Genomic DNA, 16,221 nt, shown 5'->3' with positions numbered 1-16,221 from the left:
CAAGAAAGATCAAAAGAGTAGAAAGTTGGAGATATTTTCTTTAGAAGAGGGAAGACCAAGACCAAGATTTTGAAACCATATAGGGTTTAGTTAGAGTAAATAGTGCTGACAAGAATTCAGATAAAAGTGCTTTTTTTACTGCACAAAAGTGCTGGAGAAATTCAGGAGGTGCAAAACTTTGGTAAAATATATTTGCTTTCTCTGGATGCTGTATGACCTGCTGGGTTTCTCCAGCAGTTTTGTGTATTAAACTATAATCATAGCATCTGCAGACTTCCTTGTTTAATTTCAGATAAAAGTGTTCTCTTTTTTAGTGTTATCCATTTGAAAATGAATATTCAGTGAAATGGTGCCAATTTCAATCAAGGAAACAGCACCATGTTGCAATTTCATGATCAAAATTGCTATTGGTGATCTGTGCAGTGAACAATTTATCTGCTTCTATGAGCTGTGAGTATTTATAAGCCAAAGATAACCAATGTGAGATTGGTAAATGATTAAAGATGTTGATTCATGATGATTGGCAGAAGAACAAGCTCAGAAGAACAAGAATGAATATGAGTGAATTAATGCAATGTGTGATTAAGATTTGCAGAGATATGGGTAAAAATGATGCAGGGGAGATAAAGGGCCATAATAGATGTCATGGAACAAGTGGCCTCCTACTGAACTATGATTCTTTGAAGTACTCACCACAACAGTGTCGAGATGATTGTGATTCTTTGTATGTTTTTCATTTTTACCAAATGAATAATTGTATGAGTCTGTGTACGTTTAATCTTTATTTCTTCAAGCTGGAATGATAAAAAGAAATGCAGTAGATTAATGAAAATGATTAATATGAAGTTTCACTTTAAGTTCAAATTGGCATAAATGATCAAGTCAACTTTGGAACTTAGAACTGCATATGAAGGGTCCCTTTGGCCACATGTCTGTGCCACCCATAATGCCCGTGCCACCCATAATGCCCAAAGAAAAATAAAACTCTACTACTTATTCATGATGGATATCCATCCATATCCTTCACATTCATGTGTATATCTAGAAGTCATTTAAATGCTACTATTGTATCTCTTTCCACCACTCCGCCTGGCAGTCTGTTCGAGGGACACACTGTTCTGTGTAAAAATCTGCTTGCACATCTCCTTAATCTTCCTTCCCCTCACCCTAATGGCCTGAATACACCTAAGATTGTCTGATCTCGGAAGCTAATCAGGCTTAGAACTGGTCAGTAATTGGAATGGAGAGCACCTAAGAACACCAGGTGTTGTAGGACAAATTGGCATCTAACCAATGTTACATCCTACATGCAGTATTACATGACAATAATGGAACTTTTACCTTTAACTTTACCCTCAATCACAACCACTAGTGTGTGATAACTTTACCCTGAAGAAAAGATTCTTATTGTCCATCGTTTCCATGTCTCTCACTATTTTATCAACTTTCATCGTGTCATCCCTCACCTTCTGATGTGCCAGAGAAAACAATCCAAGTTGGTGTAATCTCTCCCTATAAATCAGGCCCTCTATGCCAAGCAACTCTTCTCTACCCTTCCTAACACCTCCTAATTCTTGTGACTTGGAATTGGTGACTAAATGGCCACAGTATTCTAAGTGTGGCCTAACTAAAGTTTAATGTAGCCATAACATGACCTCGTCCTTTTGTACTCATTGTCCTGACCAATGGAGACAAGGATGCCATAACTCTCTAGGAGTTATGGCCCACAACTGTCAGATGCCTCTGCCCATCATTTCTTTTAAGATTCCTGACATTTATTGTTCACTTTTCCCTTATATATGCAACACTTCACACTTAAATAAAACATATTTAACTCCACCAATTTCTGTTCTGAAATCTTCAGTGTCAAATCTCCCTGTACAAATGGAAGTGACCTTGGAAATAATGGATAAATTGGTGGTCATCTTCCAAGACTTTTTAAGAGGATGACATGTTTAAAATAAAAGAAGAAAATGAATGTCAGTAATGGGGAAACACTGGAATTTATTATGAAATAGGAAATAACAGAATAGGGAGACTAAGACCATCTCTGATCATTTCTGGTCATCTCCCTCTCATAACCTCCAACCTCATTCTTTTCCAACCCTGCACTGCTCAGTTTTACCACCTGCCCAAGGTCCACAAACCCAATTGTCCAGTAGACACATTGTTTCCACTTGCTCCTGCCCCACTGACTGGTATTATCTTGAATCCATTCTTACCTCCGGTCTACTCTCTCCCTCCCTACATCTGCAACACCTCACATGCCCTTTACGTTCCCTGAAATCAACCTTTGTTTCTTCTTAGCAACAGACCCAATTAGTTCTCCTCACCACCCTCTTGCACCTGGCAGAACTTGTTCTCACTCTCAATAATTCCTCCTTTGACTCATCCCTCTTTCTCCGTGTCAAAGGGGTAGCTATGGTTACCCGCATGAGTCCCAGCCATGACTGCCTTTATGTTGGCTATGTGGAGCAATTCATGCTACAGGAGCACTCATACAAGGTTCTTTAACTTTTCCTCTGCCACATTGCCAACTACATTGGTGGTGCCACATGTACCCATTATGAGTTCAGCTCTTTTATCCATTTTGCTGCTATCTTTTGGCCCATCCTCAAATTCACTTGGTCCATCTCTGGCAACACTCTCCCCTTTCTCTCTCTGTCTCCATCTCAGGAGACAAACTCTCTACAGACATGTTCTTAAACCCACCAACACCCACAGTTGACTATACCTCTTCACACCCTGTCTTCTACAAGGATGCTATTCCTTTCTCTCAATTCCACTATCTTTGAACACCTGCCAACTGGATGAGATATTCCATTCTAAATCATCTGAGATGCCCTCTTTCTTTAAAAATATGGTTTCTCCTCTACCACAATCCATTTAGCATTTACATGTATATCCTCCATTTCCATTACATCGGCCCAGATCCCCTCTGCCCCTTGACACGACAAGTACAGGTTTACCTTGTCCTCTGCTACTGTTCTACCAGCCACTGAATTCAACATATCATCATTTGCCATTTGCACCACCTACTATGTGATCCCACTATCATATATATCTTTGGCTCTCTTCCCCTCTCTGCCTTCCACAGAGGCTGCTCCGTCCATGACTCTCTCATCCATTCAACACTTCCCACTAATTTCTCCCTTGGTACTGACCCCTGTGACCGCAGAAAATACTATACTTGTGCCCATCCTTCCTTCCTCACTACCATTCATAGTCCCAAATAGTCCTTCCAAATGAGGTGACACTTCATTTGTAATCTTTTGTCCGAGTGACAGGCAGTGACCTGTGGGGTGCTGGATGAGTCAGTGCTTGGGCTGCAGTTTTGACAAAATATGCCGATGATTTGGATTAAAGAGCTAAACACAAAAATCCAAGTGATCCAAACAATAAAAGGCCTACACTTATGCAGTCTAAACCTGAAACATTGACCATCCCTGTAAGGGTTAAAATGACTTGCAGACGTATTCCACAAACCAGCCGGCAAAGATTGTTTACGAATTCCATGAGGTCTCCTAGTAAATATCTAACTTCAAGGTTGTGGTTAGTTTTAGCACGTTTAATATAAACATTCAGTTTTGAATTTTTCTTTGTACTGTGAGAACCAGGAAAGGATGGAGACATTTTGGATAATTTTTTGATCATTTTATTGACCATTATAAGCATCATTTTAATTATTGTTTTAAATGTTTTATCATAGTTTTTATCATATAAGGTTTTAATAAACTGTAAAAACTCAATGAAACTTTAGTGCAGACTTTTCCCTGAATGAATCAGAAACAACAGCATTCCAATCTTTCCATCTGATTATAAAGGAAGATAGTTGCAATAATCCCACATACTTCACTATTGCTGCTTGACTGTCTGATTCTCCAAATGATTTTTTTTCTGCTTCAGATTCCAGCACCGGGTGTAACATGCCTTCATAAACTCAAGCATAAAATACAAGGACAAGGAGGCTAAAGTACAACTTTCTAAAGCATTGGTTCAACCACAGCTGAGTAGAGTGTGGAGTTCCTTTACCACGTTATAGGAAGATGACAGAAATGGTACCACAATGCTGCTAGTAATGGAGCATTTCCATTAGGGTGAGACACAGGATGAACAAAATTTGTTGGCATTGTATTAGAGAAGAGTGAGGGGCATGGTGGATAGTAGGAAATTTCCTCATATCAAAAGTTTATATAACCAGAGGACATAGTATTAGGGTAAGGAATAAAATGTTTAGAGAACAAAGCAAGAATTTATTTCACTCAGAAATTGTTTGTAATCTGGAATGTACAACTTGAAGGGATGATGGAGGAAGAGACTCTCGTGACATTTAAGAAACTTATACAATATAATTGAATTGGCAAGGCATGGAAGGCAATTGGCCAAGTGCTGGAAAATAGGTTTAGTGTTGATGGTCAGCATGCATATTGTGGACTAAGAGACCTATTCTTTGTTAACATCTCCAGATTTGTAGACAACTTAATGTTGGTCATGGCATGTGAGCTGTAAGAAAGATGAAAAAGGGTGCAAAGCTGATTTAGACAAGTTTAGGCATCACACATCTCCTTGAAAGAGCAATGTCAATTAATAAACATGACTCAGTTGAAAAAAATAGTTAAACAGGGAAGTCTGCATATGCTGGGATTGTAATATCAGACACTAAAGTGGTGGAGCAGCTCAGCAGGTCCCCTACTCTGCATCCAGTCCGATGTAGAGGAGATCATAATTGGAGCACCAGATGCAGCAGATTACTCCTGTAGATTGCTTTATCAGAAAGAAGCATTGATAAAGAAATTCATGCGAGTGGGTTTAAAAACACAAAGCTAGAGAAACTCACCTGTTCAAAGAGTGTACTTTAGAAAGCAAGGATAAAAATGCATAACCAACATTTCGGGCTTGAGCCCTTCATCAAGGTATGAAGAGCTCAAGTCTGAAACATTGATTATGTTTATCTTTGCTCTCTAAAGTACACTGTTTTCCAGCATTGTGTTTTTACTTCAATAACAGTGTCTGCAGACTTTCATGTTTTACTTCATGCTAGTGGGAAGTCTGTTTGCATCCTTTAGATCCTGCACATATCCTAATTATTTTTTGAATCTTACATTTATTCAAGTAATACTGAATCCACCATGCATTTGCCACTTACACAACTTGTCCAAATCTCATTTGTATCTTCTCACAGTTCACATTCCTTAATCAGCTTTGTTATCTACAAACTTGAAGATATTATCATTGACCTATATTGCATTGAAATAGGTTGGTCACTCCACAATATACATGCTGAACACAAAGTACCAATCAACATTAATCCCAATACTTGGGATTCTCTGTCTTGATGATTTAATTGCATTATATCTGCATCTTAAATGTCATGAGAGCTTTTTCCTCCATCACCCTTTCAGCTTGTACATTTCAGATAACAACCACCTTCTGAGTGAAATAAATTCTTCCTTAGATCTCTAAAACTTTGCTTACACAAAACATCTGCCCTCTGGGTTTGTAAACATTTGAGATGACAAAATTTTTTACTACCCACCCTATCTCTGCCCTCCCTCCCCACTCCACTACACCAAGGCCAACAAACTCAGTTTATTCAGCATTTCATCTTAACTGAAATTTCTAGCAACATTGTGGTACCTCCTTTTGTTTTCCTATAACGTGGTGAAGGAATTCCACATATTATTCAGCCATGGTGTTAAAAGTTGTACCATAGGCTCGCTGCTCTTTTATTGTATGCTAGATTTTATAAGACATAGAAGCAGAAATAGGCTATTCAGCCCAGCAAGTTAACCCCATCATTGAATCATGAGCTAATCCATTTTCCCACTCAGCCCACTGCCTGGCCTTCTTCCCAGAACTTTTGATGGATGGCTGATCAAGAACCTATCAATCTCTGCCTTAAATACACCTAATGACATGGCTGGCACAGCTGCCTGTGGTAACAAATTTGACAAATTGAGTCTTGCTCAAGAAATTCCTCTTCATCTCTGTTCGAAGCAGACACTCTCTTGTCCTAGACCATGGAAACAATCTTTCTACAGCTACTCTGCCCCTCTGTCAATACCTTTCCACATTCAAAATGTTTCAATAAGATTCCCCCATCATTGTCCTAAATAACAATTGTTACAAGATCAAACCACAAAGAAGGCATATCACACAGGGGTAAAGATGAACAATTAGTTTATTAACAAAAAATTCACCTTCAAACTTTAATTCAAAATTCCCCCTTTCCCCATTGTTATCAATGCCCACTGGTTACTATGCAAATTTCTATAACAGAGTAAAACTAATAAATTCCCCAGCCTAAATATAACATATGGAATTAAAGTCTAAGTTATATTTCCAACCAGCCCACAGAAAAACTTGGGACACAAAACAAACACAAAACACACAAGACTCACAAAACTTCAATCTCAACTGAAGCAAAGATCATAAACAAAATTCAGTTTGTTTGGTAAACTGAAGCCAAAAGATCTTTGAGAGAGAGAGAGAGAGAGAGCACAAAATTCAAAGTTGCCTTGTGTTGCTTGGCCTGGACCCGATCCTTCTGGCTGCCTTCGGAATGTTCATCTTTTTTTGAAATCCAAACATTCTAAACTGTCCTCCAGACCATGACTTATGCTCTGGGCCTTCTTCCACTCACAGCACCCCCAGTGGTGGTTTATTGTCTAAGTCCAGACATTTTTACATAATTTTCTGCACATGCTCAGTCTGTCTCCTACTCTCTCAGCAGTCCACCTTCGCCTTGGCTCTCTAAGGCAAATTGTCACTTTTTAACATAAAACCACACAACACATAGGCCAATACACAACACAGAACTCTATAACACAATGAGTACAGGCCAAGAGCTGTCAAATGCTCCTCATATGATAATCCTTTCATTTCTGGAATCATCCTTGTGAATGTCCTGAACCCTTTCTTAAATTAGAAGCCTAAACTTGCTCACAATATTACAAGTGAGGTCTCACCAATGCCTTATGAAGCCTCAACATCACATCCTTGCTCTTGTATTTTATTTGTCTTGAAAGGATTGCCAGCATTGCATTTTCATTCCTCTCCACCAACTCAATATGCAAGTTTAACCAACGGTACAAAAACAGCTTCTTCCCCTCTGCCATCAGATTTCTGAATGGACAATAAACAACAGCATGACCTCACTTTTCTATTCTACTTTATTTTTTAATGTAATTTATAGCAATTTTGCACCTTTAAGGCTGCTGCAACACAACAAATTTCCTGACACGTATTCATGACAATATATCTTGATTCTGATTCTAATTTTAATGCTATCCTGAGTGAGGACACTCAGGTCTCTTAGCATTTGGGCATTTTCAATTTCTGCCTGCTTATCTTTTCTATGAAAGTGCATTTCCTTTCAATATTATATTAATTTGCCACTTCTCTGCTCCTTCTCCTAATCTGTCCAAATCCTTCTTCAGCCTCCCTGTTTCCTCAACACTATCTCCTTCTCCATCTACCTTCATATCATCTTCAAACAGCCAGAAAGCCATTGATTTCATCATCTAAATCATGAATATACAACATAAAGAGAAGCAGCCCCAACACTGACCCCTGTGGAAAACCACCAGCAAATGACATCTAACCAGAATATGATCCGTGTATTTAGACCCTACTTCTTGGCAATAAGCCAATGTTCTACACATGCTCAATTGTTTCCTGTTATATCATGGGGACTTAACTTGTCAAAGGCCTTCTGAAAATCCAAATACACAGCATCCATTGCAACTCCTTTATCTAGTATACTTGACACTTTTTCAAAGAATGCCAGTTGGTTTGTCAAGCAAGATTTTCCCTTGAGGAAACCATGCTGGTTTTGATCTATCTTGTCATGTGCCTCCAAGTACTCCGTTACTTCATTCTTCACAATCAACTCCAACATCTTCTCAACCACTGACACTAACCAGCCTATAATTTTCTTTCAGCTGCCTCCAACCCTTCTGGGGTAACATTTGTGATTTAACAGTCCTCTGAGACCATACCAGAAATTATCGATTCCTGAAAAATCATTACCAATGCCTCCACAATTTATACTATTACTTCTTTCAGAATCTGAGGGTGAAATCCATTTGGGAGACTTATCCACTCTTAGACCATTTAGCTTTGAGCACCTTATCCCTTAAAATAGTAACTGCATATTGAGCTTTTCCATTCCTTGATGAAGGCCTCAAGCCTGAAATGTTGGTTATGCAACTTTATTTCTACTATATAAATTACATTGTTTGACTGGTTAAGTTTCTCCAGTATTGTGTTCTCACTTCAACCACAGTGTCTGTAATCTTTTATGTTTTACTACCAACTGCAGTCATTTCCGTTCCGATACCATTTGATATCTGGCATAATCCTAATGTCTTCCACAGTGATGACTGATGCCAAATACTCATTTAGTTCCTCTGCCATCTCCTTGACTCCCATCATTATTTCTCCAACATCATTTTCTCGTGGTCTTAAATTCTCTCTCACCTGTTTTATACTCTTTATAAACTTGAAGAAGTTTTTTGTATCCCCAGTGATATTATTTGCTTACCTGCTTTCATACTTCATCTGTTCCCTGCTTGAGTTTTTTTAAACTTCCTAATCCTCTATCTTCCCACTAATTTTGCTTCTTTCTACAGCATCTCTTTTGTTTTTACATTGGCTTTGACTTCCCTTGTCAAGGTGGCAAGGTTAGCATGGAGATAATTGCAATGCTGTTACAGCACAGTAACTGGGACCAGAGTTTGAATCCTGCGCTGTCTGTAAGGAGTTTGTACGCTCTTCCCATGTTTGCACAGGTTTCCACTGGGTGATCTGGTTTCCTCCCACTGTTCAAAGGCCCACTGGGCCTTGTAGGTCAATTGGGTGTAATTGGGCAGCACGGGCTCATGGGCCAAAATGACTTGTTACTGTGCTGAATTAATAAATATAATTTTTTAAATTTTAATTTAATTTGAAATGTAAAATTTATCAGCCACAGTTGAGATATTTTTCCATTCAAATATTTTCTCTTTTTTGAATGCATTTATACTGCACCTTCCTCATTTCATGCAGAAACTCCACCCATTTCTGCTCTGCCATCTTCCCTCCATTCCCCCGTCCAATCTAGTTCCTATCTCATAGCATTGTAATTCCTATTATTCCGTTGAAATACCAACAATTTTGACTTTAGTTTCTTCTTGGTAAATCTCAAATTAAACTCAGTCATATTGTGATCACTGACCCTAATTGTTCCTTTACACAACATCCAATCCAGTACAGCCAACCACCTCATGCTCTCATCAACAAGATGCTCTAATTCTACACATTCTCTCTTTTGAGATCCAATCCCAACCTGGTTTCCCACTTTCATGTTAAAATCCCCCATGACTACCATAACCTTGTCCTTCTGTCGTGCAATTTCTATTTGGGGTTGTAATTTGTTGTCCACATCCCAACTACTGTATAGATGTCGGTATATAACTGCCAACAGTGTCCTTTTAGACTTGCCATTTCCAAGCTCAACCCACAATTATTCTATATCTTCTGATCCTATGTATCTCTTTCTAATGATTTAAAGTTATTTCTTACCAAAAGAGCCATGTCAACCCCTCATTATCTATCTATCCTTTTGATACACAGTGCATCTTTAGATACTTAGTTCCCAATGACATCCATTCTTTAGCCACAACTCCATGATGGCCACAACATTATACCTCCTAATCTATTGCTGCACTAGAGGGTAATCCACTTTATTTCTTATGCTGCATGCATTCAAATACAAATCTTTTAGTCCCGTATTTGTTACTTTTTTTACAGTTACCCTGTTGCAATACCCATCTAAATGACTGCAATTTTTTCCCTATATGCCTGCCCATAGGCCAACTCCTAACCACTGTGCAATGACCTGAGATTCATTGGTATTGTGTTGTGCTGAAGGCTGGCCTGCCTCCCAGCTCCACCCCCATCTGTTCATTGGTTTCCTGCCTAAACCCAGAACCTTTCTGAAGACTGCTGTGAGACCCTACCCTTAGCTATAAGCTAAAAGCATGTGTTCTCCCTCCAGTCGTGAAACCTTTTATTCATGCTACAATTTTATTAGCTTAATCCCTAATGATGGAAGCATTACTCAAGCCAGGTATGCTACTGTTAGACACTCTGACCCCCAACACGGCTAAGGAGTTAATGTACTGGCTATACTGCTACCTGAATGCGACAAGGGATGTCTTCCACACCGATGAAATCAGGAGGTCCGCACTCATTTTGAGGGTAGGAACGAAAGGGTATGCAGTCATCAGGGACTGCTCTACATATGATACTGCTACTGAGGCAATGAAGGCTAGGTACCTGAAGTCGCAGAAGAAGGTCCTAGCAAGGCACTCTATGTCACCAGGGGCTAGGAGAGTCCATTGATGACTACCAGCTGGATCTTTGGATGCTTGCCAAGAAGTGAAGACACGAAGCGGCTATGGGCTATGTTTGTGAAGAAGAACAGATCCAGGACACTCTAGTCATGGGGGTCCGCTCGAGGTACATGAGGCAGTGGCTGCTCGAATCGGGAAAGAAGGACCTGGCTAGCCACATCGAGCTGGCCAAATTGCTGGAACAGGCCAAGCTCAAGAATGATGATCTCGAAGCTAGCTAGCTTGCTCACCCAGGTGACCCCTTCCACTATCCCTGCCACTTCCCATGCTAGGGAATGCTTTTTTCTGCATCAAGAGCCAGCATCCCTGATCTCGTTGCCTCACAAAAGGTTCAGTATGGTCCAGCTGTGACAAGAAAGGGCATTGGATGAAGGTTTGTCACATTAGGGGAAGCCCGGGGAAGTCTGCGGCCTGAACTGCTCCTGGATCTGATTCCAGCCCCAAGCCGTCTGCCCTGAATTCACCCGAACACACTTGCTGCATGACATACCAACGGAGAGTGGCAGTGAGGAAATGGTGCAAAAAGGCTCGGTGGCCATCTTGCCGTGACCCAAATTCAAACTCGGCGCCATCATTGTCAGAGAAAGAAGGAGGGAAGCCATCTTGCTGCACCATGAGGTCGACGCCATCTTACCCACACAGGACAACCCAGGATGGTGGTGGCCACTCCAGTAAAGAGCATGGAGTCTCCGGGGACCTAGTCTCGATGGTCGTAGATCATCAGGACAGACCTCATCAGCTTAGCATCTCTATAGTGACTATGAAGGTAAACGGACATTCCACTAAAAGTTTAATCAACACGGGCTCCAAAGAAAGCTTCATAGACTCACGGATTGTGCAAAAATACAACATGAAGATGTAGCCTTCTAATTACTGCTATTACGAGCCCAGAGGACCCCAAAACGCAGCAGCAACAGAAATTCACCAAGACAAATGGTTACTTAAACAAACGTTGCTTTTATATAACCATATAACAATTACAGTATGGAAACAGGCTATCTCGGCTCCTCTAGTCTGTACCGATTTAAGTGATCTCCTCTAGTCCCACTTACCTGCACCCTGCCCATAACCCTCCAATCCCCTCTCATCCATGCACCTAACCAATTTTTTCTTAAATGACAAAATTGACCTTGCTGCAACCACTTCTTCCAGAAGGTAATTCCACTTAGCCACTTCCCTCTGAGTGAAAAAGCTCCCTCTCATGTTACTTCTTTGCCCCCTAACCCTTAACTCATGACCCCTCATTCCAATCTCACCTACCTTCAAGGAGAAGAGCCTATTTACATCTACTCTATCAATCCCCCTCATAATTTTAAATACCTCTATCAAATCCCCCCTCAACCTTCTATACTCCAATGAATAAAGACCCAGTCTACTCAATCTTTCTTTGTTTTCTACATACTGCATTCCAGGCAACATTTTAGTGAATCTTCTCTGCACCCTCTCTACCCTATTAATATCTTTCCTACAATTTGGGGACCAGAACTGCACACAGTATTCCAAATTTGACCTCACCAATGCCTTGAATAGTCTCAACATCACTTCCCAACTCCCATATTCTATGCTTTGATTTATAAAGGCCAGCATACCAAAAGCCTTTACCACTCTATCCACATGAAATCCCACTTTCAAAGAATGATGAATGATTATTCCAAAGTCTCTCTGTTCCTCTGCATTCCTCAGTGCCCTCCCTTCACTCCATGTGTCCCATTTTGATTATTCTTTCCAAAATGAAGCACTTCACACTTATTTGTATTAAACTCCATCTGCCATCTTTCAGCCCACTCTTCTAAGCAGTTCAAATCCTTCTCCAGTCTCTTAAAACCATCTTCACAACTCCCCCTATTTTTGTATTGTCCACATATTTACTCACCCAATTTACCACTTCATCATCCAAATTATTAATGTAAATGACAAACAACAAGGGACCCAACACTAATCCTTGAGGCACACTGCTCGTCACCGGCCTCCATCCTAACAGATAGTTATCCACCATGACTCTCTGGCATCTTCCTTCTAGCCACCATTGAACCCATCTATCTCAACATTAATACCTAGCACCTGAACCTTCCATGTGGAACCTTATCGAAGGCCTTACTGAAATCCATATAACTACATCCACTGCTCTACCCTCATTAAACTTCCTAGTCACCTCCTCAAAAAATTCAACAAGATTTGTCAAACATGACCTTCCCCACACAAACCCATGTTGGGTGTCCCTGATCAGTCCCTGTCTCTCTAGATACTTATAAATATTATCTCTAGGAATACTTTCCATTAGTTTACTGACCACATGAAACATGAAAACAGGATCAAACTTTAACTTAGTACTCTTAACTTAACTCCCTTCTAATTCTAAGCACACATGTATGTAATGTGTGTGTAAGTTCAAAAAAGTTATTTCGTTCACAGTCTAATCTCACTTGTCATTCCTCCAAGTTCACTGGCTGCAGGCAATTCTTATATTGTGCACAGAATTTAACATTTATGAAGTTCACCAGGGTTTGGTGATTGAAAGGTAAATGGTTATTGCTCAGGAATGTTCTTGTCAGTTTTCAGAGAGAGATTTTTTGTTCGCTGGACACAAACTGATTCCTTTTAAATAAGACACGTCAGTGTCTTGTCGAAGAAATTTGCCCTTCATGGTTCTCCAGATGATAACTTCTTTCTTTCAGGTCTTTTTGTATCTCTTATTTCAAGTGAAACATTAGGCAGCCAGTCCTCTCCTCTTGTATGGATCACAAGGGCTTTGACCATGCTGAACTAAGAACTCACAACCTGTCTTCAAAATGTGGATTTTCCACGCTTGTCAGCTTGTCCTTTTCCAGTCCCAGCTGCTGCTGCTGAATTCTCTCTCTCTCTCTCTCTCTCTCTCTCTCTCTCTCTCTCTCTCTCTCTCTCTGAGAAAAGCCTGTTTGACCCTCTCTGCTTGCAAAAGCAAATAATCCTCTTAGTACAGCAAACTGCACTCAGGTAGCCTGCAGCTCTGAACCTACTACTCTGAGTTCCTCCATCAGTTGCTTTTCAAAACATCAATCCATTAGTGAAGTCCTTTGGGCACTCTTCAAAGTTTTTGCAAAGGCACTTGGAGCCTGGCCTGTCTGGCTTGAGCAGAGCTTCTATCTTTTAAATGAGATCTGTTTTGAAGTGTTTGTATGTGACCTACACTAAAAAATGCCACAATTTATCTCCTTTAAAACATAACTATATACAATATAAAATACAACATAATCTGTCACACCGCATATTTCTTGTGTCTCATTTGCATTCTACGCGTGTTTAACAACATTGTATAGTACATCTGTCATTTGAAGAGGGGGAATTCTGTAAATTTTGCTTGTATATACTTGATGAATTGTGTGCTTTGGTGTTGTTGGGTCTGGACTTTCTGTGTCACCTTAAAAGTGTGACCTTGGATTATTCTGGTCCCCTTTCCCCTGTAACGGTTAAGAATGGGGGGCCCCTAAAGTCAGAACCCACATGCAGCCTCTCCGCACTGAATATCAACTCCCCTCCTCTCTTCCCGAGTCTGTCTTCAGACTGCAAACCCATTGCTACCAAGAGCAGGAGCAGACCGAGATTTTATAAAGTCTGAGACATTACATCTGCTTGACGATGGTATCATCGAACTAGCACCAGCTTGTGGAGACTGCAAGTGGTGGAGGTAAAAGGGGAAAACAAATCTAGGCTAGTAATTGACTATAGATGAACTATTAATCGGTACACACGTTTGGACACATACCCCCTCCCTCGAATTTCGGACATGGTGAATGATATTGCACAGTATCGGGTCTATTCAATCATTGACCTGAAAGCTGCCTATAACCAGCTGCCAATCCATTCCGTGGATTGTCCATATACGGCATTTGAGGCTAATGGTCATCTCTATCAATTCCGGAGGGTCCCTTTAGATATTACTAATGGGGTTTCTATCTTCCAGAGGCAGATGGACAGAATGGTGGATGAGTATTGGTTGAAGGCTAACTTCCCCTTCCTTGATAACGTCACCATCTGTGGCCATACCTTGGAAGACCATGATACCAACCTCCAGAGTTTTCTCCACATGGCAAAAGCACTGAACCTCATTTATAACTTTTTCAACTGCATGTTCAGGTCTAAATGGCTGGCTATCCTTGGAGAATGGCATAATTGACCCCAATCCTGATTGGATGCGACCCCTGTTAGAGCTCCACATCCCCAGGACCACAAAGGCTTTGAGGAGATGCCTGAGGTTTTTCTCATATTACGCCCAGTGGATCCCTCAATACGCTGATAAGGTTTGTCCTCTCTTTAAAGCCCAGTTGGCTTGAGCTACCCTTCCTTTTATTGGCTATATGTAATTAGCCAATGGTGAGATTAAAATAAGCACCCTCCTTTCCTGGTGCTTTTTAAATGTTCCTCCTCTCGTTAACAGCCCCGTTCTCACAGTCCATGATAAATTTAAACAATCACTTACCTTTTCCGGTGCTTTTTAAATGCACCTCTCATTCACAGTCCCACTCTTGCAGTCCCCAATGAAGGCAAGTGACTGCAGATTCTGGAATCTTTAGCAAAAAAAACCTCCAGAGGAATACCGAGTCGGGCAGCATCAGTGGAGACACAGGGATTGTCAGTTTGAGACTGCATCTGTGCATCACTTTTTAAAGGTATTATTTGCCTCTTCTGCCATCCCTGGGACACTTGAAGTTTTACATTTAAATTCCTTATCTAAATCATTGACCTTCAAAAACCAGGATTAGAGCTTCTAATCTATTTCCTGTTGTGAATTTAACTAATGTAATGGACATTGTACAAATACATTGCAGATATATTTTATGGATCGAAGAGAGAGTAAAGCAAACTATAATCAATGCAGCCAAAGCAGAAACTGTATCTGTACATTTGCTGACACAATCATTGTCCATAAATGATTATTCATCTTGGTTCTCATGTTCCAATTGTGATTCTTTCTGAACATTTATTAGCGTGTTTGCTTCTGTGAATGCAATAATCTACACAGTGTATCAGAGTTCACATATGACCTTCAAAAACTGAACCATACTTGAGCAAAAAGAGCAGATAAGGAATGAATATCATAAAAAGAATGTCTATATTAAAGAGTTCAATGACCATACAATAAGTAGAAATATTGAGGGCAATACCTCAAGGTCACTAAAGATGACATTTGGAGCCATGATACCATTTTTCTTTGCAATATTTTTTAATATTTCCTCAGCCTCCTTCGACCTTCCATTCAAAATCAGCCAGCGTGGAGATTCAGGAATAAACCTGAAATTAAAAGTATTATTTTAGAAATTGGATACTAAACTGGCATAGTTAAATATTTTTTGCTGACACATGATAAAATATAATTTTATTTAAATTACTTTTTAAAAAATTAAGACATACAACATTGTAACAGGCCAATTCGGCCCTCTGAGTCCATGCCACCAAAATTACACCCCATTAACCTACACACTAGTACGTTTTGGAAGGGTGGGAGGAAACTGGAGCCCCCCAGAGAAAACCCACAAAGATATGGGGAGATTGTACAAATTCCTTACAGACAGCACAGGATTTGAACCCAGGTCTGGTCCTGATCGCTGGCGCTATAACAGAAATCTGGAGTGGATATAAAAATGCCAGTGGCGGAGATAGTACAAAAGGATATTTAATATCCTGACAGCCGTATTGGAGACACCATGTCTATGCTACTGGTGAAGATCTACCATTTTCAATCAGTACCTTGCTCTTATGTGGGCATATTACTCAGAGAAATTGACAGTGAAAAAACAAATAGCCTGTAAACAGTGAAATCTAGACATTGGTTTCCATGTTTTTTACA

The 16,221-nt window shown here is 40.1% G+C and overlaps 1 protein-coding gene across 1 annotated transcript in view; it reads right to left on the bottom strand.

Annotated features, from left to right (window-relative positions):
* LOC138743249 (organic cation/carnitine transporter 2-like) overlaps window positions 1-16,221 on the bottom strand; it is a 92,264-nt gene that overhangs the window by 12,125 nt on the left and 63,918 nt on the right. The window contains exons 5-6 of the mRNA XM_069898223.1: window positions 15,539-15,665; window positions 694-794 (exon numbers count right to left, since the gene is read on the bottom strand). Coding sequence (XP_069754324.1) covers window positions 694-794; window positions 15,539-15,665 — 228 coding nt within the window. The remainder of the gene's footprint in view (window positions 1-693; window positions 795-15,538; window positions 15,666-16,221) is intronic.

Source organism: Narcine bancroftii, chromosome 9 (assembly GCF_036971445.1).
Source record: "Narcine bancroftii isolate sNarBan1 chromosome 9, sNarBan1.hap1, whole genome shotgun sequence".
Classification (NCBI taxonomy): Eukaryota; Metazoa; Chordata; class Chondrichthyes; order Torpediniformes; family Narcinidae; genus Narcine; species Narcine bancroftii.
This window is presented reverse-complemented; position numbering and strand designations above follow the sequence as displayed.